The sequence below is a fragment of the Marmota monax genome, unplaced genomic scaffold, assembly GCF_021218885.2.
Source record: "Marmota monax isolate L192 unplaced genomic scaffold, Marmota_monax_Labrador192_F-V1.1 WCK01_AAM20220418_F8-fsc00127, whole genome shotgun sequence".
NCBI classification, from domain to species: Eukaryota; Metazoa; Chordata; class Mammalia; order Rodentia; family Sciuridae; genus Marmota; species Marmota monax.
In genome coordinates this window covers 446974-473090 of record NW_026692894.1, presented here as the reverse complement: position 1 = coordinate 473090, position 26117 = coordinate 446974, and the positions used below count along the sequence as shown (strand labels likewise).

The 26117-nt window shown below is 46.0% G+C and overlaps 4 protein-coding genes across 5 annotated transcripts in view; 2 read left to right on the top strand and 2 right to left on the bottom strand.

Annotated features, from left to right (window-relative positions):
• Nucleotides 1–6503, bottom strand: part of Med20 (mediator complex subunit 20) — a 172175-nt gene extending 165672 nt beyond the window's left edge. Inside the window, exon 1 of the transcript XR_009227353.1 lies at nt 6377–6503. The gene's annotated coding sequence lies outside the window, so the exon portion shown is untranslated. The remainder of the gene's footprint in view (nt 1–6376) is intronic.
• Nucleotides 1–6509, bottom strand: part of Ccnd3 (cyclin D3) — a 90045-nt gene extending 83536 nt beyond the window's left edge. The window contains exon 1 of one of the 2 annotated variants that reach the window (XM_046450704.2): nt 6377–6509. The gene's annotated coding sequence lies outside the window, so the exon portion shown is untranslated. The remainder of the gene's footprint in view (nt 1–6376) is intronic. The other variant, XM_046450705.2, reaches the window with a different exon arrangement.
• Nucleotides 6510–7693: 1184 nt separating this feature from the next.
• Nucleotides 7694–25023, top strand: Taf8 (TATA-box binding protein associated factor 8). The gene is made up of 9 exons (XM_046450678.2): nt 7694–7756; nt 8458–8614; nt 9750–9848; nt 10181–10243; nt 11424–11548; nt 13305–13452; nt 14884–15026; nt 22450–22589; nt 22857–25023. Exons 1-9 carry the CDS (start codon nt 7712–7714, stop codon nt 22867–22869), a joined length of 933 nt encoding a protein of 310 aa, XP_046306634.2. The 5' UTR covers nt 7694–7711; the 3' UTR covers nt 22870–25023.
• The window catches only part of Cimip3 (ciliary microtubule inner protein 3), an 81545-nt gene continuing 70317 nt past the window's right edge, over nt 14890–26117 (top strand). The window contains exon 1 of the mRNA XM_046450679.2: nt 14890–15026. The gene's annotated coding sequence lies outside the window, so the exon portion shown is untranslated. The remainder of the gene's footprint in view (nt 15027–26117) is intronic.

The following is a 26117-nucleotide window of genomic DNA, read 5'->3' as shown; positions in this document are numbered from 1 at the left end:
TGCATCTGTGTGCACCCACCCACTAGGGGTACACTCCCTGGCCTACACTCTTCCCCTGTACATCCAAAGTGTCTAACCCTGAAATTCTTCCCAATACGATGAAAATGGATTCCACATTTGAAGAGGCTCCAAGTTTGTGGGTTTTGTAGTAGACACTGCTTAGCAAAGAGGGGATGGAGCTGGGAGAAAGGACAAAGTGGCCTTGAATCTCAGGGGCCTGCTGCTGGGAGGAAACAACTTCCCCCTTTATCCCCCAAAGACAGCTTTGAGCTATCCGCTTGCCAGAGAAAAAGCCCTCCTCTGGGTGTAATTCACAGTGGATTCCGCTATGCCCCACACAGTGAGTGTCACAAACCAGGGCTAAAGAAAGATTCCATGAAGAACAGATGGACGCCTTCCTGGGGACAGGCAGAGGGGCCCCTGTACCCCATCCTCTCATCTCCTGGCCAGTCCTCTTCTCCTCCAGCTGGAGCTCAAGTTGGAGCTCAAGGTCCGCATCTGTCTGAGGCCCCTGCCCTGACTTCCTTTCCCAGAACTCAGGGAGCCCAGGGGAGGGGGCAGGGAGGAGCCTCAGGGAGGGAAGAGAACCAAGAACACGTGGGAGGGCGCCTTGGAGCAGAGAGCGCTGGGGCCAGGACTGGGAGTTTCTGGGACTGTCCCAACTTCAAGAATTCTGTCCAACTGTCTGACTATAGGCCAGAACTAGCAGCCAATTTTTTTATTTTAGGAGAAAGAGGGTAAAACGAAGCCCTAGGTGAGATGGTAAGGAAAGAAACCAGGGCTCCTTGGTTTTGAGTGGCCCCCAGGCCCACCCAAAGAGCACCATTTGGGAAATGATTATGATAATCAGGACAGCACTGTCACCCATGAGGACTTCTGGCCTGCCAGGCACTCAGCAGGATTTGTATTATCTCCTAAGCCTAGTGCAGGTTACACTCCGAAGCCTTGGACCCTAGTCTCTGTGTCACCACCCAAGCTTCAGTTTCCCCCTATGTAAAGGCATAACAATAACGCCTGCCTTGCTGGGAACAGACTCTGTGGTAGAGCACTTACCTAATATGCTAACAGGCGCAAGGCTCTGGGTTGATCCCCAGGGGGAAAAAAAAGCCTTCTTCACTGGGGCTACTGTGAGGACACAAGGAGATATTTATCATATATTCAATTAACTATTATGAATCCTCACAATGACCAGGTGAGGGAGGAACTACAGATGAAGAAATTGCTTTGCACAGCCAGAGAGCAGACCAGTGATTTGTCTACAGAGCACAGGGTCTCCCTACCACTCCATCAGAGTACAAATTACTGATTATGTGCACAGACTTAATAGCCAAGTGGATGTAACTCCCAGTGTCTATGTTTGCTGGCCTGTAAAATGGGCACTGTGTCTCACAAGGCTGTTGGGGGATTCCTCCTGTTATGAAGCACTTAGAACTACTAATTATGACCTCTTTCTATGGGCCTGCCCTGCATGGCGCCCTCTGGCTACAGGGCTTGTAATGTACTCTCAGACCTTGCTCTTTCTGGGCTCTGTCTGCTCTGTACCTGCAGCACAATCACTCTGCCTTCCTAGGGGTCTGAGGGGCAGTAATCAGATCTCGGTCAACAAAAGAGGAACGCAACTCCCTCCTCCCTCACCCTTCTAGACATATCCCCCCAGCCTTTTCTCTCTTACCTCAAGAGTGGCTGCTGGGGGAATTTTGACCAGGGTGGGAGAACTGGTCAGGCTGCAAAAGGCAAATAGTTTCAGAGGGGTGGGGCTTCTGAGGCCCCTACTGGAGATAACACAGTTGTCACATCCTCTGAAGACTATGAAAGGCCATTCCACATCAGGTATCCTGTTGTGCCCATAAGAACTACTGACCTTGCCCTCGGTTCCCACACACAGGTCCTTCTATCTCAAGGATAAAGGATGGTCAGAAAGTGGAAAGAGAAGGTGTGGGAGGGATCCCTGATCTGGGAAAGGGGAGTCTGTTCCAACAGCAGAAGCCACATATTCTGGCCTGAACCCTAAAAGCACGTTTTATGACAAACCTGTAGGTCAAAGTGGCTCTCTGGGCCCTGTTTACATGTAAGCAGCTGGAGGTGGGGTGGAGTCAGAGGTCCCAGGAAACCAGTTGGCGCTTGAAGGACCAGGTGGTGTTCTTCACCCAATCCAGTGCCCCTAGCCCCTGCAGCAACACCCTGGGCAACAGCTCCACCTGGTGGACAGACACAGCCTACCATGGGCCAGGAAATGTAGGAGCCAAGGAGTGACTGAAGTAGTGGGAAGGTCACAGTGGAGGTGTTGAGGGGCTCTGAGGTCTTCTTGCAGGCGGAAACCTCTCTCAGAGCATGTGCTCTAGACTACCCTAAACAGGACTCACTTCTTCAAATGGAGATTAAGCAATTATGTGTTAAGAAAGTTCTTATGCTTTTAAGAAATCTGCTTCTATTAGTTCCTGCCCCGCCTCTTCCTCAGGGATCCCAGGGCAACCTTTCAAATAACTTCTTCCCATTGGCTTCATCATTCCAGAGTTTAACCTCAACCTTTCACCCACTGCCTCTTCTTTTCATCTGCCTAGGTTTGCTCACCTGTAAAATGGGCACTGTGTCTCACAAGGCTGTTGGGGGATTCCTCCTGTTATGAAGCACTTAGAATTACTAGTTATGACTCTTTCAATGGGCCTGCCCTGTATGGCGCCCTCTGGCTACAGGGCTTGTAACTGTACTCTCAGACCTTGCTCTTTTTTTCAGTGTATTCACTTTCGAAAAAACCCTTCCAGGGGCTGGGATGGTGGCTCAGGGGCTGGGATTGTGGCTCAGTAGATTGTGGTGGTAGAGAGCTCACCTCGCGCGGGCGGGACCCGGATTCAATCCTCAGCACCACATAAAAATAAAGGAGGCATTGTGTTGTGTCCATCTATCTACACTTAATAAATAAATAAATACTGAAAAAAGAAAACCCTTCTCATCCTACTCTAACCCTTTCTCTCCCCATACTAACAAAACACCTTTAGATCTCAACCTCCTGGGAGTTAATTCACCAACAGAAATCAGATACATCCATGCTCAAAATCTGAATTCTGCCACTTAGCTGAGTGACCTTGGGCAAGTCTCTTAGCCTGAGTTTGCAGTAAATTGGGTATGTAAATTGAGGACAGAAGTACTTATCACCTGGAATTATGATGACTACCAAGTGAGATAAAGCAGTAAACATTAGGACACCACCTGGGAACATCATTCAGCTCCTAAGTAGCCATTATAGCCACATTCCTCTGTATTTAAAGGTTGTACAGTGCTTTGGGGAAAAGAAGGTGAAGGGGCAGAAGGAGAAAAGGAGACTTTATGGAATCAGCCTTGACCAGGGGACATGGGTTTCCAATCCCCCTGCCCTCCTGCAGTAATGGGACAGGCATTGACAGCTTTTTAAAAGGCAGAGGATTTAAAATTTAAATATCCTGTGGGTAAGATAAACACACCTTCTGCTCAGCAAGGAAAGGGAAACTTGGCAGGAGCCCCAGAACTTTCCCCACCCCCAGGCCTCTCTAAACTTCCTCTTGTGGTTTCTCAAGAGTACAACCTGTTCTTCACAGACAAGCTAGGGCCTGGGAAGGGGGCCTGGGGCACCCCACTCCAGAAGCAGGAGGAAGAGGGGGGTGGGCAGAGGAGCAGCCTAGCAGCCTGTAGAGTTATGAACTGTTGTGCTGCTTACCGGTTATCTGGTGCCCTGTTCCCTCCTTCTATGCTCAACCCCATGTCCCTCAACACACACCCCTCTTTCCAAGACATTGCAGGAGGAAGGACCTGCATTGGAAGCTCCCTAGACCTGTGCACAGTTTCAGCAAGGAGGTGGGAAAATGGTGGAATGCATGGACACTCTGCCCTGTGGTCAGGCTCACCTCATGAACACTGTAGTAGCCTCTCTGAAGGAACTAGAACAGAGACATAGCTTTGGATACAGCAGCCAAGGGGAAGAGAGGTGGTGAGCACCTGAAGATAGCTTCCACTCTTAGACCATCTCCTTACTCCACTACCTCACGAGAATCGCTAGAATGTTCCTCTTCGAGTCTAGAATGTGAGGGTCTCTGCTATTCTTTTTTCTTTTTTTTTTTTTGTACTCAGGTTGAACCCAAGGGCACTTTACCACTGAGCTAAATCACCAGTCCTTTTTATTTTGAGACAGGGCCTTGCTAAATTGTTGAGACTGGCCTGGAACTTGTGATCCTCCTGCCTTAGCCTCCTGAATGGCTGGGATTATAGGCAAGCACCACAATGCCCAGATGTCTCTGCTAGTCTTAAAGATGCCCAACAAAACAAGTGTCTTGATTTTCCACATTCCCCAGATTCCAACACATGTTGAGAAGTTCTTTCATGTTCCTCTTGGTTAACTGCATGCCCTCTTCCTTTTGGCGAGTCTTACACAAAAGAAAATACATCACCTCACACTCCCCTCCCACAGCCACTGAGAAAGGATAGCAGCAACATGCAGTCCCCACAACCCTACTCCAAGTCTGCTGGGATTCTCTGCAAACTGTACGTGAAAGGTGAACCCAAGCTTAGCTAACAGACTGCTGCTCACACTTATATACCATGTAAAACATCAGACCAGGTAGGACCATAGACTCCCTTGGAAGTCCCTAAGCTCCTGGCTCAAGAACACATTCTTTGTGATTAGTCAAGGAGGTAGACTTTTTAAGAACAGGGCCTCCCAGGTCAAATTAGTTGTTTTTTTGTATCTGTGTCACTGGTGATTGAACCCAGGACCTTGCATGTGATACGAAAGAGCGCTATCTCTGAGCTTCATCCCCAGCCCTTTTTATTTTATTTTGAGATAGGATCTTGCTAAGTTGCTCAGGCTGACTTTGAACTTGCAATACTCCTGCCTCAGCCTCCTGAGTCATTGGGATCACAGGAGTGCTCCACTGTACCCAGCCATAAATTTGGCTTAGATTCCAGTTCTATTTATTTCTTGTTCCCTCTTTAGGAAGATTACTTATCTCCTGTGCCACAGTGTCCACACCTATAACATGGAGACCATCATAGTGACTATTTCTCAGGGCTAACAGGAGATTTAAATGAGATGCTGCATCTAAACCACTTAGAAGAGCACCTGATAGTTCTGCATAACTTAGCTCACATTCCAAGCCCATGAGCAAAGGGAAACAGGAAGGAGAAGCAGTTAGGACCATGGTGATTGGTTATTCAACCCTTCTAGGGTTATCAGGGATGCTCTAAACTTAAATTCCAGGAGGTAAGCACTCTGACTTGTTTACCATGATGTCTCCAACATCCAGACTGGGCAGAGAGTCTGGCCACAGCAAATAGTGTTAATAATAAGTTCAGAAATTGTGGTGCTATTCAAATTGTAAAGGATCCAGGAATGGAAGAGCAGAATCAGCAGGGACACAATGGGAGAGTTTCTTTCCACTCATGTCTGGTCCCAAAGGGAACTGAGGTAGTGGGCAAATGGCAAGAACTCCTTAGAGGAAACCATCCTGGAGTTCAGGATAGGGAATAGGTGCAAGGATGGTGGACCCTGCTAGTTGCACTCAACTGAGAGTTCCTGGGATCTTGGGAACCAGCCCAGAAACCTGCTTTTCCTTGAATTCATCCTGTTCAGTCCCACGTCTTCTTCAAACCTGACAGTGGGTGAAAGAGGGCAGCAATTGCTCCTAGTGTGTCCAAGTGCCTAACAAGACAGGATTCAGTCCATCCAGCTCAGAGGAATGAGTGTCCCCAAAGACTTTCCACAAAATTCTGTCTGGTGAACTAGTCATCCTCCAGAATCCAACTCAAATGTTGGGTTCTGGAGGATGACTAGTACCTATAGATGAACATCACTCCTGCCTTCGGCATCCCATGCAATACCAAGCACATAGCTGGTGCTCAACCAAGGAAAATGAATCATGCACAGCAGCAAATTTCTTATTCTTCTTGTCCACATGTGAAGAGAGACCGGGGAGGCTAAGACCATCACCTGCATAACCACCAAACACCACAGAAGGGAGGATGCTGAGGGGTCCCTCCTTGACCCTGGTTGGCCTCAACACCGACAGACTCCCTACCCATACTGGTCTGCCCCCCACCCCTATCACTGAGGAATAAAGTGAAGCCCCTGGACTTTCAAGTCAACTAGGAGGGAGGCAATGCAGGTGTGCACATATTTACAAGGCTCATGGAGGCTTCCCTGCCCTTCAACTCCCGGAAGAATAATGCATTAAAAGGGAAAGTGAGCTGAGCTTTGGTGGCCAGCGGGGAGGTGATGAGCACGAGGCGACCCCCTTAATCCACCCACTACTGACCCCCAACTCGGGGTCTCCAGCTTTGTCTTTGAGCAAAACCCCAGAGAAAGGGATAGATGTCCATCTATCCTGGCTTCTCCAGCCCCCAAGCCTACCTCTTTGGCAGGCGAGCCCCCCGGAGCACCGGAGCACCGACTGTTGGCTGCAGACTCTCTCTCTCCCGCCGCCCAGGCTTCTGTCTTTGGGGAGCGGGGGCTGTCGCAACCCCAATCGCGGGGAGGGGTATACACCCTCCCCTGGGCGCCCCAAAAGAGCTAGTGTCCACCCCCGCAGGAGCGGCGTGTTTACAAAGTTCTTGCAGCGCCGCAGATCCCGAGTTTAAAGCTGGGCAGGAAGTGGGGAAGAGGGGGCGGGGGAGACAAAGGGGCTGGGTGCTCAGCTCCGCCAAGGCTGGGTCCCCCACACCCCTGGGCGCCGCGGGGCTGCTCATCCGGCGCCGCCCCCACCCCAGCCCCGCCACCCGCGACCTGCAGACCCCGCCCCAAGTGCCCTGAATTAGGGGACGGGCCGACCACAGCTCAGGTGTGGGCAGCAGGGCGGGCGCAGGCAGGTTCAGCAGCTGCCTTCTTGGGGTTCGCAACTCCGGCGTGCGCTATCCAGGAAGTAAACAACAACAGCAGGCGTGATTTCTTAACTCTTTCTGCACGCCAAGCACCGTGACAACACTGTGATCTTATTTTCCCCTGCGGGGACGAGTAAGGTGCTTCGAGGTCCCTTCCTTCGAAGAACCCCCAGTGCACAGGGGCTGACAGGCGAGTGACAAAACCACCAGCAGACGCGTGGACCCAACGCCCTGGAAGCGAGGCGGGAAAGGGACAAGGTTTCTCTGCTCGCCTCGCAATCACTAGCGGATGAATAGAGCGAGAGCGCAGCGAGATGTAGTGGAAGACCCGGACTAGGTGGCCCTTAGGCTCTAGTTCCAAGTGGGCCTTGGTGGCTGCGGGGCCATGAGGACAAATTCATGCGGTGGGACGCTCTAGGGTTGCCCAAAATTACCGGCTCAGGAAAACCATCTGGGGAGCTTGAATAACAAGACCCTCTCCCAGGGTGAAGGCACTGGGACTGGGATGGCCCAACCAGGTGTTGCTAACCTGATAAATTTGGAAACCTCTGCGAATGCAGGCGACTTCCAGGGGTCCTCCCAGGATTATGCTCTTTATGAGAAACGATTCACATTAAAATAATTTATTTTTAATCAGTAAAACCCAAAGTGCGTTTTCCTGGCCTATTCCCTAGCTCACCGAAGGCCTCAAGAATAATTCTCTCACAAAAGTTCGCGTAACTCAGAGTCATCGACGCTCCTCACCCCCAGTCCCGCAGGGCTTCCGAAAACCTGGGGGGCGCGCGCCGCCCCGCCCCTCGCCAACTCCCCGCCCCGTGACTACAAGTCCCATCCCGCCCCGCGCTCGCGCACACGACGCCAGAGCAAGATGGCCGACACGGCGGCCGCAGCCGGGGCCGGCAGCTCCGGAACGGTAAGGGAAGGAGGCGCAGGGCTGAAGCCCAGAGAGTTTGGGCATTCTGTAACTTTACCCTGGCCTGGGCAACACGCTCATGCCCAGAAATCCAGCCCCACCAGGAGCTCTGAGTGGAGGAGGGTGTTTCAGGCCGAACGTCTCCCCCCCGCCTTAGGACTTGGCGACGGCCTCCCAAGTTGGTGGATCTGCGTCTTGATTGGCCCGTTCTCTGTTGGGTGGGTGGGAACCCGGAACACCTTCTGATTGGTCCAAAGAAGCCGTTTTCACCTTCTTATTGGCCATCTAAAGTTGGGAAGGATTCCGTTTCAAAATATTTAGCTTCTCTACATTTCTGTGCGGTTATCCTTTGCCCTGATGTCTTCAGCTTTATGTGTTATTGTTTTATTTTTCCTTGCTAATGAAATAGTATAGAAATGGAACAAGAGAGAGATTATTTCTTTTGGAGGAAGTAGATTTATTCAATCTCTTCATACTTGTTTCTTCAGCTATATTTTCTGATAATCTCTTAACACAGAAAGTGGGGGGAAAAAGCTGTTTTTCCTATTGGAACGTTTTAGGTTGGAAGAAAGGTTATCATTAAGCCTTGCTAAGTATTTACCAAAAGAACTTTGGCTTGCCATTGATGATGTATGAACTATGTGATTGTATCCTTGTCCTATGGTTGAAAGTCTTCCCCCGCTCTCCTGCCAATTTCACAGAGATCAGGAAGTAAACAGTCCACTAACCCTGCAGATAACTATCATCTGGCCCGGAGGAGAACCCTGCAAGTGGTTGTGAGCTCCTTGCTCACAGAAGCAGGGTTTGAGAGTGCTGAAAAAGCATCTGTGGAAACATTGACAGAAATGCTGCAAAGCTGTGAGTACCAGGAAACACTAGGCTGCCTTCTGGTCAACCCCAACATCAGATCTATGCCCTGTATTGCAATGGTGTTAGGACTTAAGGCAAAAGTGGGGGAATGAAGTGACTTACAGGCTTCAGAATCAGATAGGCTTGGGTGTAAGTCATTATTCTGTCTCTTAATAACTTAGGCAAGTCACTAAACCTCCCAGACCTCAGTTTCCTCATTTGTGAAATGGAATAATAAATTGTACCTCATGGAATTGTGAGTATAAGTGAGATTTATATGTAAAACATTCTGAGATAGGAAAATTGTAAGCTCTTGATTATTCTCTTATTATTGTTATTTCTCTTTCTATCCCTGCCTCCATCCCTCTTTCGTTTCTCTCTCCCTCTCTCTCTCTCTCTCTCTCTCTCTCTCTCTTTCTCTCTGAGGGGGTGTATATATGTTCCTAGGATTAAACCTAGGGGCACTCTATCACTCCAGCCCTTTTTATTTGAGACATGGTCTTACTATGTTGCTGAAGCTGGCCTTGAATGTACCTCAGCTTCCCAAATAGTTTGGATTATAGGCATATACTACTATGTCTGGCTTGTTTTAATCATTTTTAAGTGTACAATTCATTGGCATTAATTATATTCATCATATTGTACAACCATCAATACTATCCATTTCCAGAAGTTTTCATCATTGCAAACAGAAACTCTACCCATAAACAATAACACCCCATTTCTCTTTTCTTCTAATCTACTTTCTTTCTATATAAATTTGCTTTTTCTAGGCATCTCATATAAGTGGAATCTTAAAATATTTGCCTTTTTGTGTCTGAATTATTTCATTTAGCATGTTTTCAGAGTTCATTCATGTTGAACATATATAAATTTAATTTCTTTTGAAGGTTGAATAATATTCTATTCTATGTATGTCCCACAATTTATCCATTATTTTGTCAGTGGAGAATAATTTCTCTCCACCACTTGGCTATTGTGAACAGTGCTGCTATAAACATGGATATGTAAGTATCTCTGAGTCCCTGCTTTCAATTCATTTGGGTATAGACCTAGAAGTGGAATTGCTGCTTCACATGGTGATTCTATATTTAACTTTTTGAGGAACTGAGAATAAGACCTCATGCCTTCTATCCTCTCATAGACATTTCAGAAATTGGGAGGAGTGCCAAGTCTTACTGTGAGCACACAGCCAGGACCCAGCCTACGCTGTCAGATATTGTGGTCACTCTGGTTGAAATGGGTAAGTACACCCCAGTTTCAAATTCTTCCATGCAACTTAGTTGAGGTCATGAGAGAGGGGTAAGTCCTTAGGAGGCACCCATGTCAGCTGAGTGGTCTGGATTCCCTCATAGTTCTCTTGATGTGCTTTTACCACAAGAGAGATGTAAAGAGAGGGTTTCTGTGAACTGGTCTAAGAGACCACCTAACTCCCTGTTGGGGGATTCCACTGTAGCTTCTTGTGAAGGACAGTACATTGGTTTGAGTGGGAGTTAAAGTCATTTTCCACACTATTACCCTCTTCCCGTTCAAAGTTCAGTTGACTGGGCAGTGATTTGTTTTCTTGTCTCTTAGGTTTCAATGTGGACACTCTCCCTGCTTATGCAAAACGGTCTCAGAGGATGGTCATCACTGCCCGTAAGTGACTTTGAACTGAAATACTCAGTAAGTGCTCAGTTAATGCTTGCGGAATGAATTAGTTGACTAGGTCAGGGGTCAGATTGGTAGCTGTTTCCTTGTTGCAGGCTCCCTTCCAATCTTTAGGGCTACTTCCAATCTATTTCTTGGTTTATAGGATTAGGATGTGAAGTTTATTTGCCAAAAAGCAAAGCCATCTCTGAGATATTACTACAGTTCTTGTGCTTTAGGTGCAGAAGAGTGAATGATGCTGCTTGAAAAACATGAAAGTTGTTGTTCTTCCTTAGATTGAGAGTTGGTAAACCATGGCCTATGGGCCAAATGCAGCCTGCTGCCTGTTTTTGTAAATAAGGTTTTATTGAAATTCAGCCACATTGATTTATTATCTGTGATTGCTTTTGTGCTATTATGATAGAGTTTAGTTGTGTACAGAGACTGTATGGTCACAAAATCTAACATATTTACTATGTGGCTCTTTAAACAAAATATTTAGTGACTCAGCCTTAGATAAAACTGGGTGCCATGAACTGAACAGGGAGCAACTAGTTTGGGATTGTAGGACTTGGGAAGAATTCACTGGATTTTTTTCCTTTAAAGTCACTTTTTCACATTGGCATCTTTTAAAGAACTCCTCTCACAGCATAGCAGAAGGTGCCATTTCCAATCCCCTTAGCAATCACTTAAACATATACTAACTTTCTCCAGCTGAGTGTACATCTTTGTTATTTAGGGTCCCTGAACAATTTGTGTGTGTGTGTTTGCTGGGGATTGAACCTAAGGCTTCCTGCATGTTAAGCACTTACCCTACCACTGAGCTATGCCCCCCAGCCACCCTAGATTCTCTGAAAAAAGAGTTAGCAACCCATCTAACTTCCTTCATTCTTCAGCATGCTCTTTAAGGTACCTACTTTGGTCCTAGACACCAATCTATCTACCTAAAAGACTGAGGGCAGATTGTTATAGATGGAAATGTCAACCAAGGTCATCTAGCAATCCTGAACATTGTGGGGGTGACCTTCTCAGGTCCTTAAACCATCAGAGGCTTTTTATTGATAGAAATACAAAGTGCCTGCTGTTTTGAAAATTGTGGTCCAGTGAAAAAAGGAGTTTGGACAGTGACCATAATCTATAGAAACCAGGGCCTCAGTAGGAGGACTAATTAGTTGTGATTCTGTTGCAGCTCCAGTGACCAATCAGCCAGTGACCCCCAAGGCCCTCACTGCAGGGCAGAACCGACCCCACCCGCCACACATCCCCAGCCATTTTCCTGAGTTCCCCGATCCCCACACCTACATCAAAACTCCGGTGAGTGATGATGCCATACTGGGGACGGTGACTCTAAAGTAGCATCCAGGAGCAGTGGACTCTATCAATTCCTATTGTCTGTCTGACTGGAATTCAGTAAATTGACTGGAATTCTGGTAAAAGAGCAGTTCAGAACTCACGATATCTTTCCCCATTGAGAAGCAATATGACAAGTGAGAAAAAATGTTCTCAGGTTTGCCTCCAAAAGTGTAACTAATAAAGATTGAAGCTAGAATTTGCCTGTTCCACCAAAACATTTGAAAGTACTTAATCACATAGAAATAAACTAGAAGGATATTCTACAAAATGTCATGATCCATTTTTGGTGAGTTTATAGGTAATTTTGTGGGGTTTTTTTGTAAGTTCAATATGTCTAAAATGTTCTTTATGAGTACACAATTCAACCCATAACATTTTTTAACTCTTATAGTGTGTCATTGATGGTGGAAATATTATGTATATATTCTAATAAGTGCCTGTTTATTTTCATAAATATTATAATGTAATGTTGTACAAAAATAATTCACATTAATAGATAATCTTGCAGGATACGGTTGTAGTCCCAGTGACTTGGGAGACTGAGGCAGGAAGATTACAAGTTCAAGTCTAGCCTCAACAACTTAGTGAGACCCTGTCTCAAAAAATAAAAACAAGCCAGGCACGGTGGTGCACGCCTGTAATCCCAGCAGCTCAGGATTGAGCTGAGGCAGGAGCACAAGTTTAAAGCCAGCCTCAGCAAGTGAGGCCCTAAGCAACTCAGTGAGACCCTATATGTAAATTAAATGCTAAATAGGGCTGGGTATGTGGCTCAGTGGTCGAGTGCCCCTGAGTTCAATGCCCAGCACCCGCCCCAAAAAAAATTTTAAAAATTTAAAAAAGTCTAGGGATGTAGCTCAGTGGTAAAGCTTCCCTTAAGTTCAGTACCAAGTACCTAAATAAATAATTAATTAAATAATTCATTTTAATTTTGGGAAGATTTTAGTCAGAGAATTCTGTGTCTGTTTAAGTATGGATATGGGAACTATAGAGGTGACACACTTGAATTAACAGTGACATGTGGAAATGTTTCTGATTGCCTCCTTTAAAAGCCTTGTCTCTATATCATGAAGAGTTCATACTTTCATGTCATTGTTAAAATGTCTCTTTTGCCATGTTTTGGATAACTTCTTATTCAGATTAGATCTCACTTATTTTCCATAGTGATTGCCAGCAAGCTCATAATCAGAAGGAGTGGCATCTGTCATTTTCTTGTTCATTTGCAGCACTCAGGATAACGTCTTCAGCCTGTTTTTCTTAAGGGAATCTTTTGGAGCAATGTGTCCATTTTGAGAGGGTGAATTTAAGAAAACAGGATAGTACAATCTGCAAGTCCACATGGCAGCCACTCATATAATGCAGGATGTCATATTACACTGATGGAACTGAAGGCCCCTGTCACAGCTCCCCGGGGGACTCCCATTCTTCCTTAAGGTTGTGTCTCTTACACTTGAGACCAGCTGTCATGGCACTGAATGAAAGCCGGAGTCAGCTCTATTGTAAACATTTGCACGTTTCTTAATTTTTAAGAATACATATAAATATTTATGAGGCTATACCATCATCTTTCTGTCTCTTCATTGTGCTGTGGAGATCTCTACAGTAAATAATGATAGTGGGTCATTTTGAGGGGTGGAAGGACCTAGCAACAGCAAGTCAGGGACCCATCAGAGCAGAAGGGCACCTCAGCTTACCCGGTGTCTTTGCTGTTCTCTTGTAGACCTACCGTAAGCCTGTGTCGGACTACCAGGTCCTGCGGGAGAAGGCTGCATCCCAGAGGCGTGATGTGGAGCGGGCACTCACACGGTTCATGGCCAAGACAGGCGAGACCCAGAGTCTCTTCAAAGATGACGTCAGCACATTCCCATGTAAGAGTTGCTTCCTCTGTGGACTCTGTCTTTGTCATTTGAGATAATCACGCCATCTTTTCTATTGGCTTGGTGAGGAGAAATGAATAAGCTTTTGTCTTTTTCTCTGATGGCAGCTTATTCTTCAGATTCCTGGCTCCTTTTCTCCAGTCTTAAGAGCCTGTCTCTATCTGATAACTTCAAAACAGAAATGCCTTTGTGGGATTATTTGCTCAAGGTACATTGAGTTTAGGTTTCCACAAGGGTGGCTGAGCCCTAGGACTCACAGAGACTCAGGGGAGAAGTGGCAGCCCAAGAAGTAGAAGGAGCACCAGCATCTGGTGCAGTTGCCTGGCACAACACCCTTCCCCAGGTTCCATCTCATTTAACCTTGTGTCTCTGCACTATTTGGCCTTTTTGAATAAGTTCCTCCTCTCTACAGGAGGCTTCAGTTTATACAAAAATAAACAGGGAGATTGGGTGATTCATTGATTCAATAGGCCCTTACCACCGAATGCCTACTAGGTGCCCAGCTCTGGAATAATAGCAGCTGACATTACCAAGTGCCAGACATTTCTGATGATTTCCTATACATCATCCCATTCAATCTCATGAACCTATAGGTTAGGAACTGTTATTATCACCACCTTTGTAGGATCCACAGACTTATAAAGAACAGCAATAAGTAGCTAACTCAAGGTCATGGTCTACTAGGTAGCATTGAATCCTAGTTCCTTATGGCTGCCTGATCTATTTCTGATCCACAGTAAAAATAATTTTTTAGTAGCTCCTGATAATCATGTTCTTCCATAGGCCCTTGTGCATGCGAGGCAAGCACTTTACCAACTGAGCTATATCCCCAGCCTATTAGTATTGTTTTTAGATCAATTTCTTTCTTTCATCCTCATTGCTTTTTGGAAGGATAGAAATTCCCACTCACCATAAGTGTCTTTTAGATCCAGGGAAATACTCACCCTTGGAGTTCTTAGGTCCTTCAGGCTGAAAAGATCAGTGTTCCTGCTGTAGAAATGTGGCTTCGAGGGGTTAACTGACCTTGGGTATAAGATCACAAAGCCAATGCAATTGAGATTCTGCTGATAGCCCCAGTTCCGTCTGATTTCAGTTTTCCTTGTTAAAAATTGGCTCTCAAGTTGGGATTGCCTAAGTTGGGATCCCACTCTGCTATTTTCTGTGCTTAAGAAAGTCAACCTGTCTGTGCGTTGGGTTCCACATCTGTCAAATGGGGTGATAGTTGTGCTTATGTACCAGTGGGAACAAGGATTAAAGATGGCACATGTAAAGCCACAGGGCATCGCTGGGCCCGTTCTGTACGTGTTTGGAGCACATGAACCGGTGTTATCTGTGGGTGCTGCCCGTTGTTTTGCTGTAAGGCTCCGGGAAGGCTGCAGGGACTCCCTGTCAGTGGAATCATGCTTTCTTCCACTTCCCCAGTGATTGCTGCCAGACCTTTCACCATCCCCTACCTGACAGCTCTTCTTCCATCTGAGCTGGAGATGCAACAAATGGAGGAGACAGATTCCTCGGAGCAGGATGAGCAGACAGACACAGAGAACCTCGCTCTCCACATCAGCACGGTGGGTCCTGTCTTCTGCCTGCCTCAGAGTTCCCCCCAACTGGCCCATCCAGCCCTTGGCCTGTCACCCTGGGATAGGTCCATGATGATCCAGGTGTAACCTGATCTCCAACTTGAGAGACATATCCATGTCCTGGGGATTCACTCATTCATTCAACAAATACTGAATGAGCACCTGCCAGGCCAGGCTTAGGTCCAGGTGCTGGGGAATTAGAAGGAAGAAATACAGACAAACTTCATGGAGCTAAGGAAAAATAGGAAGTGAAGATGAAAATGAGGGAGTACAGGATTAGAATTTGATATCTGCTATACCACAGTGAATCCCACCATCATGTGTGTCCACTAGACTGGGCCCCTAATTAGAATAAGAGGTATTCCATGCATGTATAACTTTATCAAAATGGACTCTACTGTCATGTATATAACTAAAAAGAACCAAAAAAATTAAACTGACATTTGAGTAAAGACCTAAAGAGATCAATGCCTGCTCCCATCTGGGGGTAGAGTTTTTCAGGCAGTGAGACCAGTAGATGATAAAGGCCCTGAGGTGGAAGCCTAGCTGTTGAGTTGAGCAGCAAGGATGCCAGAGTGGAGTGGACGAGGGGGAGGCAATGGATGAGGTCGGAGAGCTCATGGGAGACTCAGACTTACAGGGTCTTAAACATTTTATTAAACATTTTTGCTTTTACTCAGTAAGATGGGAGCCAGGGAGATAATGAGTAGAGGAAGGTCAGGATCTCATGGAGGATTGTTAACAGAATCAGTCAGGTTGGAGTATTGAGAGTAGACTACAGAGGGCAGAGCGGAAGCCAGAGAGCTGCTGGAAGGCTATAGCAATAAGCTGAGGTATGGCGGTAGGAGCAAAAGCAATGAAACCACCAGGAGATCATTTGGTCAAATTCTAGATTCTTTACAGAGCAGCACCAACTGGTAGAACAGATGTGAGATGTTGAGGGGAGAGAGAAAGTGAAAGGTGGCTCCAAGATTTTTGCCTGAATGACAGGGAGTAGGAAGTTGTCTGCAGCCAGATAGGGGAGACTGATGCTGCGTGCTGTATGGGTGACAGTCAGGTGCTCAGGTGCAGATGTGTTAAGCTTGAGATTCTTATTAGACATGAACTTGATGATGTCAGGTAGAGAGTTGAGTCCAAATGTTGGAGTCTGAGGAACAGTTATGGCTAGAGATGTCAATTTGGTAGTCACGTAGGTGGACTCAAAACCAAGATAGTAAATGAGCTTTCTTAGGAAGCAAGTGAGGACTAGAAAGAAAAGGAGCTGGGTGCAGTGGCACACACCTGTAACCCCCTCAACTTGGGAGGCTGATGCAGGAGGGTTGCAAGTTGAGGACAGCCTCAGCAACTTAGTGAGACCCTGTCCCATAATACAAATAAAAAGGGCTGGGTTTAGCTCGGTGGCAGAGTGCTTGCCTAGCATGCATGAGGTCCTGGGTTCAGTCCCCACCACTGCAAAGAAGAGAAGAGTTGCGTTGACCAGGCCGTGGGGCTGTCACGTATTTAGTGGTCATGATGAGGAGGAAGCAGCCATGGAGACTGAGACGGCTGAGCCAGAGAGGTGAGAGGAGAAGCAGGAGAGGACAGGTCCTGGAGGCCAAGGGAAGGGAAGATTTCAGGGAGTAAAGAGCCATCAGCTGCTTCCTGAGCTGCAGTTACAGTAACAGGACTGCAAATTTGACCATTGGATTTGGCAATGTGAATGTAGTTGTTTTTTTTTTTTTTTTTTTTGCCTTGATCACTTTATTGTAACTTTTAAAGGTTCCTCCATTAATTATAAGGGTACATAAGTAGATACACGTATTTGTAAATTAATAGATGTTAAGAACACTGTTAGGCTTACAGAAAAACAGAATAAGTACACAGTTTGCAGTGAATGTAGTTTTTGACTCTGATAAGAGCAGTTTCAGTAAGAGTGAGAGTAAGGCCCTGGAATTAATTCACAGAGAACAGGAGAGAACTTGGAGTCAATGAATATAGACTTATACTGTCCATTACTGTAGCCACTAGCCACATGTAGCTCTGTAAATTAATTAAAGTTAAATAAAACTAAAAACCAATTCCTGGCCAGGTAAGGTGACACATGCCTATAATCCCAGTGACTCAGGAGGCTGAAACAGGAGAACGATTGCAAGTTCAAGGCCAAAACAACTTAGCAAGGCCTTAAGCAACTTAGTGAGACCCTGTTTTAAAATGAAAAATAAAAAGCAGAATCCTAGAGCTGCTGGAGGCAGTAACGCATTCAAGGCTCCCAGGGTCCTTCTGTTCAGACTACTATGTTCAGCTATCCTTTAAAATTCCTGTCTGGAGCCTTAGGGGACATAGTTAGACTGAAGGCCCCTCCTGTACTCTAAGCTAGGAGGCACCAGATGGCAGGAGCAACTTCAGTTTGCAAGTGAGATGTGCTCGCTGATCTTTGCTGAAGATCATCCTTGCTTGAACATACATGTTCCTTCAATGTTGACTGATCCCTTTCAGAATTAGGCTGGAAGCCCGTGGCTTTAAAGCAGTGGAACTTGTTATTTTATACTTCTGTTTTGTACTCACCTTATGAGAAGGAGTCTTCTAAGCTAAGCAAATACCACCAGACATTTGTAAGTACAATATAGTTAAAGGGCTCACAGATGTGTTGCCTAACACAGGTTGTGACATGATGTGAGGTCCCTGTGGTAAGGGAACTGAGGCTGCCTGAGGACCCCAGGCTGCAAAGAGGCTGAGCTAGGAGTATAGACAGCAAAGAAGAGAAAGATGTGACCCTGGGGCAGACTGTCATGGCTTCATATCCAGGCTGTGCTACTTGCCAGATGTGTGACTTTAATTGTGTTAACGGATACCTGAGTCTGTGTCTTTACAAGTGCACATCAGAATGGGAACACCAACCTCAAGGGGATGAGAGCCTGAGATAAAGTGAGCTAATGTATGTCAGGTGCCTGGCACATGGTGGCTCACAGCACACATCCTTCTCTCCTCTGTGGTTTTAGGTTATACAGCCCCAAACTCTTCTGTACAAAGTAAAATAGAGACTTGGAGACTTAAGATTCTAGCAACAGTTTATATGTAGGCATTTATTCTTATTTTGTTGGATTGGGAAATATAATAATATGTTTCAAAATTCAGAACGAACAAAAAAGATGTAAAGTGACATTCCTTCCTCTCATTCTGTCCCTCCCAACAAAGCATCTGTCTCTCCAATCTCTCGTGTATCCTTCTAGAGACATTGGGTGTTTAAAATTGTTTTAAATAGGGCTGGAGTAGTGGCTCAATGGTAGAGCACTTGCCTGGCATGTGTGAGGCCCTGGGTTCGATCCTCAGCACCATATATAAATAAATGAATAAAATAAAAGATCCATTGACAACTAAAATACATTTTTTAAAAAATTGTTTTAAACACACACAGCAGATCACAAATGGTCTTCCCATTGTTTTTTTCCCTTTGTGGCTGTATGTATCTTGGTGATCATTCCGTATCTGTGTATAAAGAGCTCCTTCATTCCTCGCAGCTTCATTTATGGATGTAATAATGTAATGAGTCCACTATGGACATTTAGGTGATTTTCTGTCTCTAGCATTCACTGATATTGTTAAAGCAAATTAAATAACTGGTGTTTTAAATTATTCTTTCATCTGTTGAAGACAGTGCATTTGCAGGACTATTGATAAGGAGTAATTACTTTGTTTAATCTAGTTCTGGTTTTTCCATGTACTTGAACATAAAGAAGCTATTCATTTTTGTTTTTTGTTTTGAGGGGCTTCTGGGGATTGAACTCAGGGGTACTCAACCCCTGAGCCACATTACCAGCCCTATTTTTTGTATTTTATTTAGAGACAGGGTCTCACTGAGTTGCTTAGTGCCTTGCCATTGCTGAGGCTGGCTTTGAACTTGCAATCCTTCTGTCTCAGCCTCCCTAGCTGCTTGGATAACAGGCGTGCACCACCATGCCCAGCAGAGCTGTTCATTTTAAAATAGTACATGTTTTTTTTCCTCTCATACATTTGAACTTGTTGCCTTGTGCAGGCAATCCACATGTCTAAACTTTTGTATGAAAATTTGAACCAGTCATGCACTCAACAAATGTTTACTTTGTACCTAGTACATGCCAGGTATTCTTCTGCTCCTTGAGATAAAGCAATGAACAAAACAGACAAAACCTCTTTTAGGAGCCTGTGTTTAGCAGTGGAAGAACAAAAATAAACATAATATGTAATTAAGTCATTAAGTAGCATATTAAAGATGAAAGTGCCTTGGACGAAATACAGTAGGGGAAGATCCAGGGTGAGGATATAGATTTCAGTTTTAAATGGGGTGCTTAGGTAGATCACCGAGAAGGCTGTATCTGTGCAGAGGCTTGGAGAAGGTGAGGGAGTGAGCCTTGTGGATATCTGGAGAAGAGTGCCTGGCAGAGGGTGTGGCCGGTGCAGAGGGCCTGAGAAACAGTGGCTGAGGCAGATTGAAGGAGAATTGGATCAGATGGACCTCATCAGCTGCTGGGAGGGGTGGGGGTCATGGGAGGATATAGAGGAGAGACGTTTTTGAACTTCTGAAAGCATCACTCTGATTGCCCTGAAGGGTGTGGACGCAAGAGGAGGAGCCCTTAGAAGCTGGTGCAGTGTGTCAGGGGTCACAGCAGAGGTGGCGGAAGTGGTCAGATTCTGCCTGATCTGAAGGTCTGAATCCTAGAGGATTCCTAACACACTGGACAGAGGATGTCAGAGAACAAAAAGAAACAAGCATGGCTTGAACGCTTGGAAGGGCAGAGAACACCGAGAGCTGTTTGGTGAGGGAACGTTAGGCACATTGAGCATGCGATGCTGACCAGCACCTGTATGGAGGTGGCTGTAGGATCTGGAGGTCAGAGCGAGGTGAGGGCTGGAGGTGGGCTTGGAGTTGTTGGCATGGGAGTGGTATTGACAATCATGAGACTGGAAACAGTCACCCCAGAGCAGGGGGTCCTGAGAGCTCGCAGGCCTTTGCCTGTGTCTGACCTTTGCAGGTTCAAGGAGATTCTGACAGACCCTTCTGCTCCCATGCTTTTAGAACTCTCTGGGTCAGTTGGATGTTTTACTTGGATCCACTACCCCTATTTTTCCCCATCTTGAGGCTGCCTGTCCCTGAAAGGGACAATAAGGTGATTACTTCCATCAGCTGTATGTGGAAGACATAGAGCTGTCATCCTGCTCTTGTGGGACATAAGGAGGAAAATGGAGGGACCTTCATTACCATCCAGCATGGTCCCAGGGGTAGCTTTTCAGCACCGTTGGCTGTGTCATCTCCTGTGTTAGAACACACTTAAGGCACAGTGAAGTGACCTTCCAATAACTTTGGGGATAGGATGTTGATGGTAAAGAAATGATAGGATGAGGGCAGATGCCACTCAGTCAAGCCATCAAGAATTTCAGAGCCAGGCGCCGTGGCACACACCTGTAATCCCAGCAGCTTGGGAGGCTGAGGCAGGAGGATCATAAATTCAAAGCCAACCTCAGCAAAAGTGAGGTGCTAAGCAACTTGGTGAGACCCTGTCTCTAAATAAAATACAGAATAGGGATGGGGATGTGGCTCAATGGTCAAGTGCCCCTGAGTTCAATCCCCAATATCAGCCCCCCTCAAAAAAAAAAAAAGAAAGAAAAGTCAGGCTGGGAGCTTCATGTCTACGGTAGACCTGGCTGTAGGCAGATCTTGTGTCTGGCATCAGGTCTGTCAAGAGCTAGGTTGACCTTGAGATACTCTCTTTGAAGAGGGTCTTCAGAAAGTCCAGAATAGGCCCAGGTTGCCTTGTGGTCCCACTTGATTGAACAGTGGAGAGGGCAAGCATGTGGGCCCTACAGGGAACTGGCTCCCTCGGGACAATCCATGGTTTAGGGTGTACAGTAGAACCTAGAAACCATCCAATTTCTCCAGGCCCAGTAAGCTGAAGACTGGTGACCACACCCTGGGTCATCTGTCCCTTGAGAACCATCTGTTAATTTTGTGCTATCTGGTCACTGTGCTCTACTCTGCTGTCTGTTTTGATGGCATTCCTCTCCTGGTTGAGGTTGGTGAGGGCTTCAGCCTCCAATTTGCAGAAAAAGAATCTCTGTGATTTCTTCTTCTTATGAAACCCTTGATGTGTCACCAGGGGGCGCCACCCAACCAGCTTCTGGTCCCTCCAGAAGGAGAACACTTCTGTCCTTCTAGGTCAAATTTTTGGTATGATTTTCCCCTCTGCCCCTGCAGCCTCACTTTTAAAAACATGCAAAACAGAGAAGAGTATAAATTAGAAAAGGAGAGCAATCACCCTTACTCCCAGGACAGTTTTTAAAATTTCAGGTTATCACCTTTTTTCCTACATGTACACAATTGTGATTTTAAAAATATTTAACTGGAATCGTACTGAATGTATGTGGACTAAACATTTTCCTCAAAAAATAAACAATAAAAACTGCTTTAGGACTGAGGTTGTAGATCAGAGGTAGAGCACTCGCCTAGCATGTGTGAGCCACTGTGTTCGATCCTCAGCACCACATAGAAATAAAATATTGTGTTCACCTATAACTAAAAAATAAATGTTAAAAAAAAAAAAAACTGCTTTATACTCAAGAAGCGGATTCAGGAAGATAGAAATTCAAGGCCAACCTGGGCAACTTAGCCAGACCCAGTCTCAAAATAAAGTAAAAAGGGATGGGGGGAAAAAAAAAGAAAAAGAAAAAGGAATGGGAATGTAGTTCAGTGATAGAACAATTTTCTAGCATGTGTGAGGCACTGGGTTTGATCTTTGGTACTGCAAAAAAAAAAGAGTATTAATAACATTTTTGTTAAAGGAAAAACTATGAGTCACAGGTCACAGACCTTATTGATGAGGTACACATAATGGTACCTGCAGGCTCTGAGCTTTGCCTTGGGAACCCTCAGGACCAGAGAGGTTTCAGCTATGCTGGGATATGGTTGTTGATACCATGTTGTAAATTCCAGAAATTACTTTAGGGAAAAATCTGTTATGATTTCTTTTGGTTCTGGCCTAGGAGATACCCTGTTGCCTGTGGCCTATGTCTCCCAGTCCTGCAAGGCATCCAGGGTGAACTCCCTTTTCTTTATCTCCCCACTGGGTTGGGCTCCTTCCCTGAAGCTTTGAAATTGTAGCTACAACTCCCTGCCTCTCCCAGGCCTCCATTCTCCCTAACTCATGTCCCCGCCTCTCAAGGGGTTCTGGATCCACTGTGTGCTCCACTGGGTCAAAGCTGACAGTCTTTTCTCCTGGCAGAGCCAGCCACTGCCTGGGCCTCAGGTGCACCTGGGGCAGAGATAGGAACATTGGAAAGAAAGCAGCTCTCGGCCTTCTTGTTTCCCAGTCAAAAGAGACGCAATGGTAATTCTTGTGACGGGCACAGTCTCTTTCCTCATGCCGTTGGTGTTTTGCTTTATTTCGGCTTTTGCTCAAAGGATGATTCTGGAGCCGAGAAGGAGAACACTTCTGTCCTGCAGCAGAACCCCTCCTTGTCGGGCAGCCGGAATGGGGAGGAGAATGTCATCGATAACCCCTATCTGCGACCCGTGAAGAAACCCAAGATCCGCAGGAAGAAGTGAGTTGGAGACCCAGGTGCAGAGAGTCTGCCTCAGCCAGCTTTTCTGTTTCTTGGCAGGAAGGAGGCTCCCAGTGGGTTTAACACCACCCTGGTGAGAGGAAATATTTTCCCTTTGCCTCTCCTTACTCCCACGTGCACTTCTCATTCCATAGTGCTTGAGTGTCCTGCAGCCCGGTGACCGCCCCTCACAGCCCTGGTGCTGGTTTCTATAGGACAGTAGGAAGGGCCCCACCAAGCAGGCTCCCTGCTTCTTCTTCTTTCTAGGTCCCTCTCGTGAGCTGAGAAAGAAGCCTGGCTTGTACAGAGATGCGGATTCCACTCTCCTGGGCAAGAAAAAGCCTCTGGAGGACAGAAGAGAGAGTGACCTCCTTGTGACCAAACTGCAGCTGCAGGATGTGATGGGGCATGATTTTAATAGCAGACCTTATATTCAGATTATCTGTTTTCACTGGATGTTTGGTTGAGGACAAAACAATAGTAATAATGAGACTTTCTTAATCCAAAGGGCCATACTGCTACCTGCTAGAGTGTGGCAGCAGCTGGTCACTTCATTTATCATCACAGGATTTGATTCCTTTGCAACCTGGAAGAACAGGGAAAGTGGCAGGAAAAGAAAGGGTCCTTTGCTGCTTTGCTCACTGCCGGGAGGACTCCTTGCCCTGTGTATATTTCAGGATATCTGGCTTCTTTTTTTTTTTTTTTTTGACTCATGAACAATTATGGCACCAATTCGTCAACCCAGAACCTCATTCTTATTTCCCTCCTCACTTGGGTTGCTCATGCTCTCTGAGCTGATGGAAAGTAACTTTGTACTCTACTCCCTTATAATGACGGAAGCAGGAGGACCACACATCACAGCTTTGACATGGGGCTGGCAGAAGTCAGGAGCTGTGAGCAGATATGTTAATGTGCAGGACAATGACACATCAGGGCAGTGCTGATGCTCTGGCCAGCAATTGATAGAGTTCCCCAAAGCAGGGCCATCCTGAGAGATTTGCCATTTATTGTCCCTCTGTGGAATGTATGCTTGGAGAACTGCCCAAGACCTATCCCCTCCTGGGAAAAAAGTCTTCCCTGACAAGAGCCTGGAGTGTGGGATATGTCGCACTGTGACTTAATCAAGGAGCCATAGATTCTAAACAATAGGAAAAGGATGTAGCAGGTGGGATTTTGAGGCCTGGCTTGGTCTTGTATTCCACAAGCTGAGAGAGGTGGCTGAGACTAGAAGACTGGCATGGACCAGAGGGCGCTGGCAGAAGCAGGCTGGGAGGAGCCTGCAGCCTATGCAGAGGTGTTCTCCAAGGAGCCAGGCGGAATCTGCTCACCCTCTGCTTCCTGGGAGAGAAGACTTCATCCTTGATGAAGCAGAAAATAAGTTTTTAAAGAAGATGCCAGGCAAGTTGATATCCTTTGGCTGGTCTTGTAAGGGAGATTGTAAAACCAAATGCAATTTAGAGAAATGCCAGGGATGCCCAAAAGCTAACACAAGATGGGCACGATACTCCCCAGATTAGAGTTCTGAGGTCCACGACTTGACTTCTGTGGCCACTCGGCTTCCACAATCTTTTATTTTATTTTATTTTTCCTCTTCATAGTCTGGGGCTGGACCTAGGCCCTTGCGCATGCCAGGCAAGTGTCCTACCACTGAGTCGTGCCCCTAGCCTCCAGTCATCCCTGAATTTTCTATTCCTTTGGTGAATTTGGAAACCTGAGTAACTTGACAGTTTGGTGGAGACTTTGTCCTCTAAACTCAGTGTTCCCTAGGGCATTCTGTCCCTTTGCCTGGAAGGAGACAGACGCTTGTCAGGAACTGAAGAGGATATAATAGTGAAAAAAATCAAGATTCCTCGACTCTGGACCAGATAGGAATTTGTCAGGTTTGTAGAGACCTCAAGCTCTCGGCTGAAAGCAGTTAGCCTGAGCTTATGTGCAAACCCCCTCCCCTGTGGGAGTCTGATCGCCCTTGGCATTTGGCCTAGTGAGTTGTAATACAATCCCCAGGTCAGGGTAGGACTGACCCCAGCTTACCTTTCGCCCTGCCTTCTGGAGCAGTCACCCCAGTCAGCATTTCTGCAGTTCCGCAGTCACCCTCACTGTCCAAAACAAACACCTGTTAAATGCCATTGTGCTGAGGGACAAGGTGGGGATTGGAAAAGGGGGCTGATTCTGCCCTTGAGATTCCAGAGGCTGCAGTGCTGTGACTGTTCCAGAGGAACCGCTGGGAGAGGAACAGACCACTTAGACGCCGGCCCTGCTGCTGTCGCTGGGTAGAAACTGCATAATCCACAATGTGTATTTATAGATTTCTATTTTTTAATGATTCTGTGGGACCTCTAGAAGGGAGAAGGTAGTAAACAGAGATAAATTAAGAGTGTGATTTATGAAAGACCCATAATAAAAATTCATAATAAAGCTTTGTAAAGAAACAGAACCATACATTTTGAGTTTGATTTGTGCTCAGAAGTTACAACAACACATAGGCTACCAGCTTTATAACTAGGTTTAGCCCTTCTGTTGTACCACGTACCCCTGGGAACTTTTATGTTGGAAATTTTCAAAAACAAAATTAGAAAGTATGAGAACCCCTAGATAGTCTTCACCCAGCATCAATACTTTGTGTCATCTATTTCTTCCACTTTTTCCTCTTTATCCTTTCTTCCTATAGTTTTTTTTTGTTTTTTTTTTTTTTTTTTTTTTTTTTTTTTCCATTTTGTTTTGTTTTTTGTTTGGGACTGGGGGGTCAAACCCAAGGCCTCATGCATACTAAGCATGGGCCCTACCACTGAGCCATACCCCAGCTCCTTGCAGTATCTTTTAAAGCAAATACCAGATCTGTGTCATTTAATCTGTAAATGTGGGTCAGTGTGCATCTCTGACAGATTTTTCTTTAAATTTTACTTTTGAAATAGTCACTGGATATTGAAGAGTAGTACATAAGAAAGAGGTCTTATGTGCCTCTCACCTCACCCAGTTTCCTGCAGTGGTGGTGACTCATATCTAGTACGATATCAGAACCAGGATATTGGCCTGGCACAGTGGTGCACACCTGTAATCCCAGATGCTCAGGAAGCTGAGGCAGGAGGATCACAAGTTTGAGGCCAGCCTGAGCAGCTTAGGCCATGTCTCAAAAAGGACTGGGGATGTAGTTCAGTGGTAGAGTGCCCCTGGGTTCAGTCCCCAGCACCAAACACACACACAGAACATTGACTCTGGTACAGTCTACAGGGCTCATTCAGATTTATGTGTGTGTGGTTTTGTCACACATAGATTCATGTAACCATCCCAAGACAGAACAACAAGTCCCCACAGTTCTCCCTCATGCTCTCTATAACCATAGCCATCTCTCTTCCCCATCACCAACTCCTAGCAACTGCTACTCTCCTCCACCTCTGTCATTGAAACAGTAGCATTTAACTGGGATCAGAAGGTGTAACCTTTGGAGGTTGGCTTTTTTCATTCAATGTAATTCACTTGAGAACCTTCTAGGTTGTATCAATGGTTTGTTTCCTTTCATTGCTGGTAGCA

Excerpts from the sequence above, each read along its gene's own strand:
- Taf8 (XM_046450678.2), top strand. The coding sequence starts at position 7,712 with ATGGCCGACACGGCGGCCGCAGCCGGGGCCGGCAGCTCCGGAACG. Across the intron at positions 7,757-8,457 it reads GGGCCGGCAGCTCCGGAACG|AGATCAGGAAGTAAACAGTC; the intron begins GTAAGGGAAGGA and ends CCAATTTCACAG. Across the intron at positions 13,453-14,883 it reads TGACGTCAGCACATTCCCAT|TGATTGCTGCCAGACCTTTC; the intron begins GTAAGAGTTGCT and ends CCACTTCCCCAG.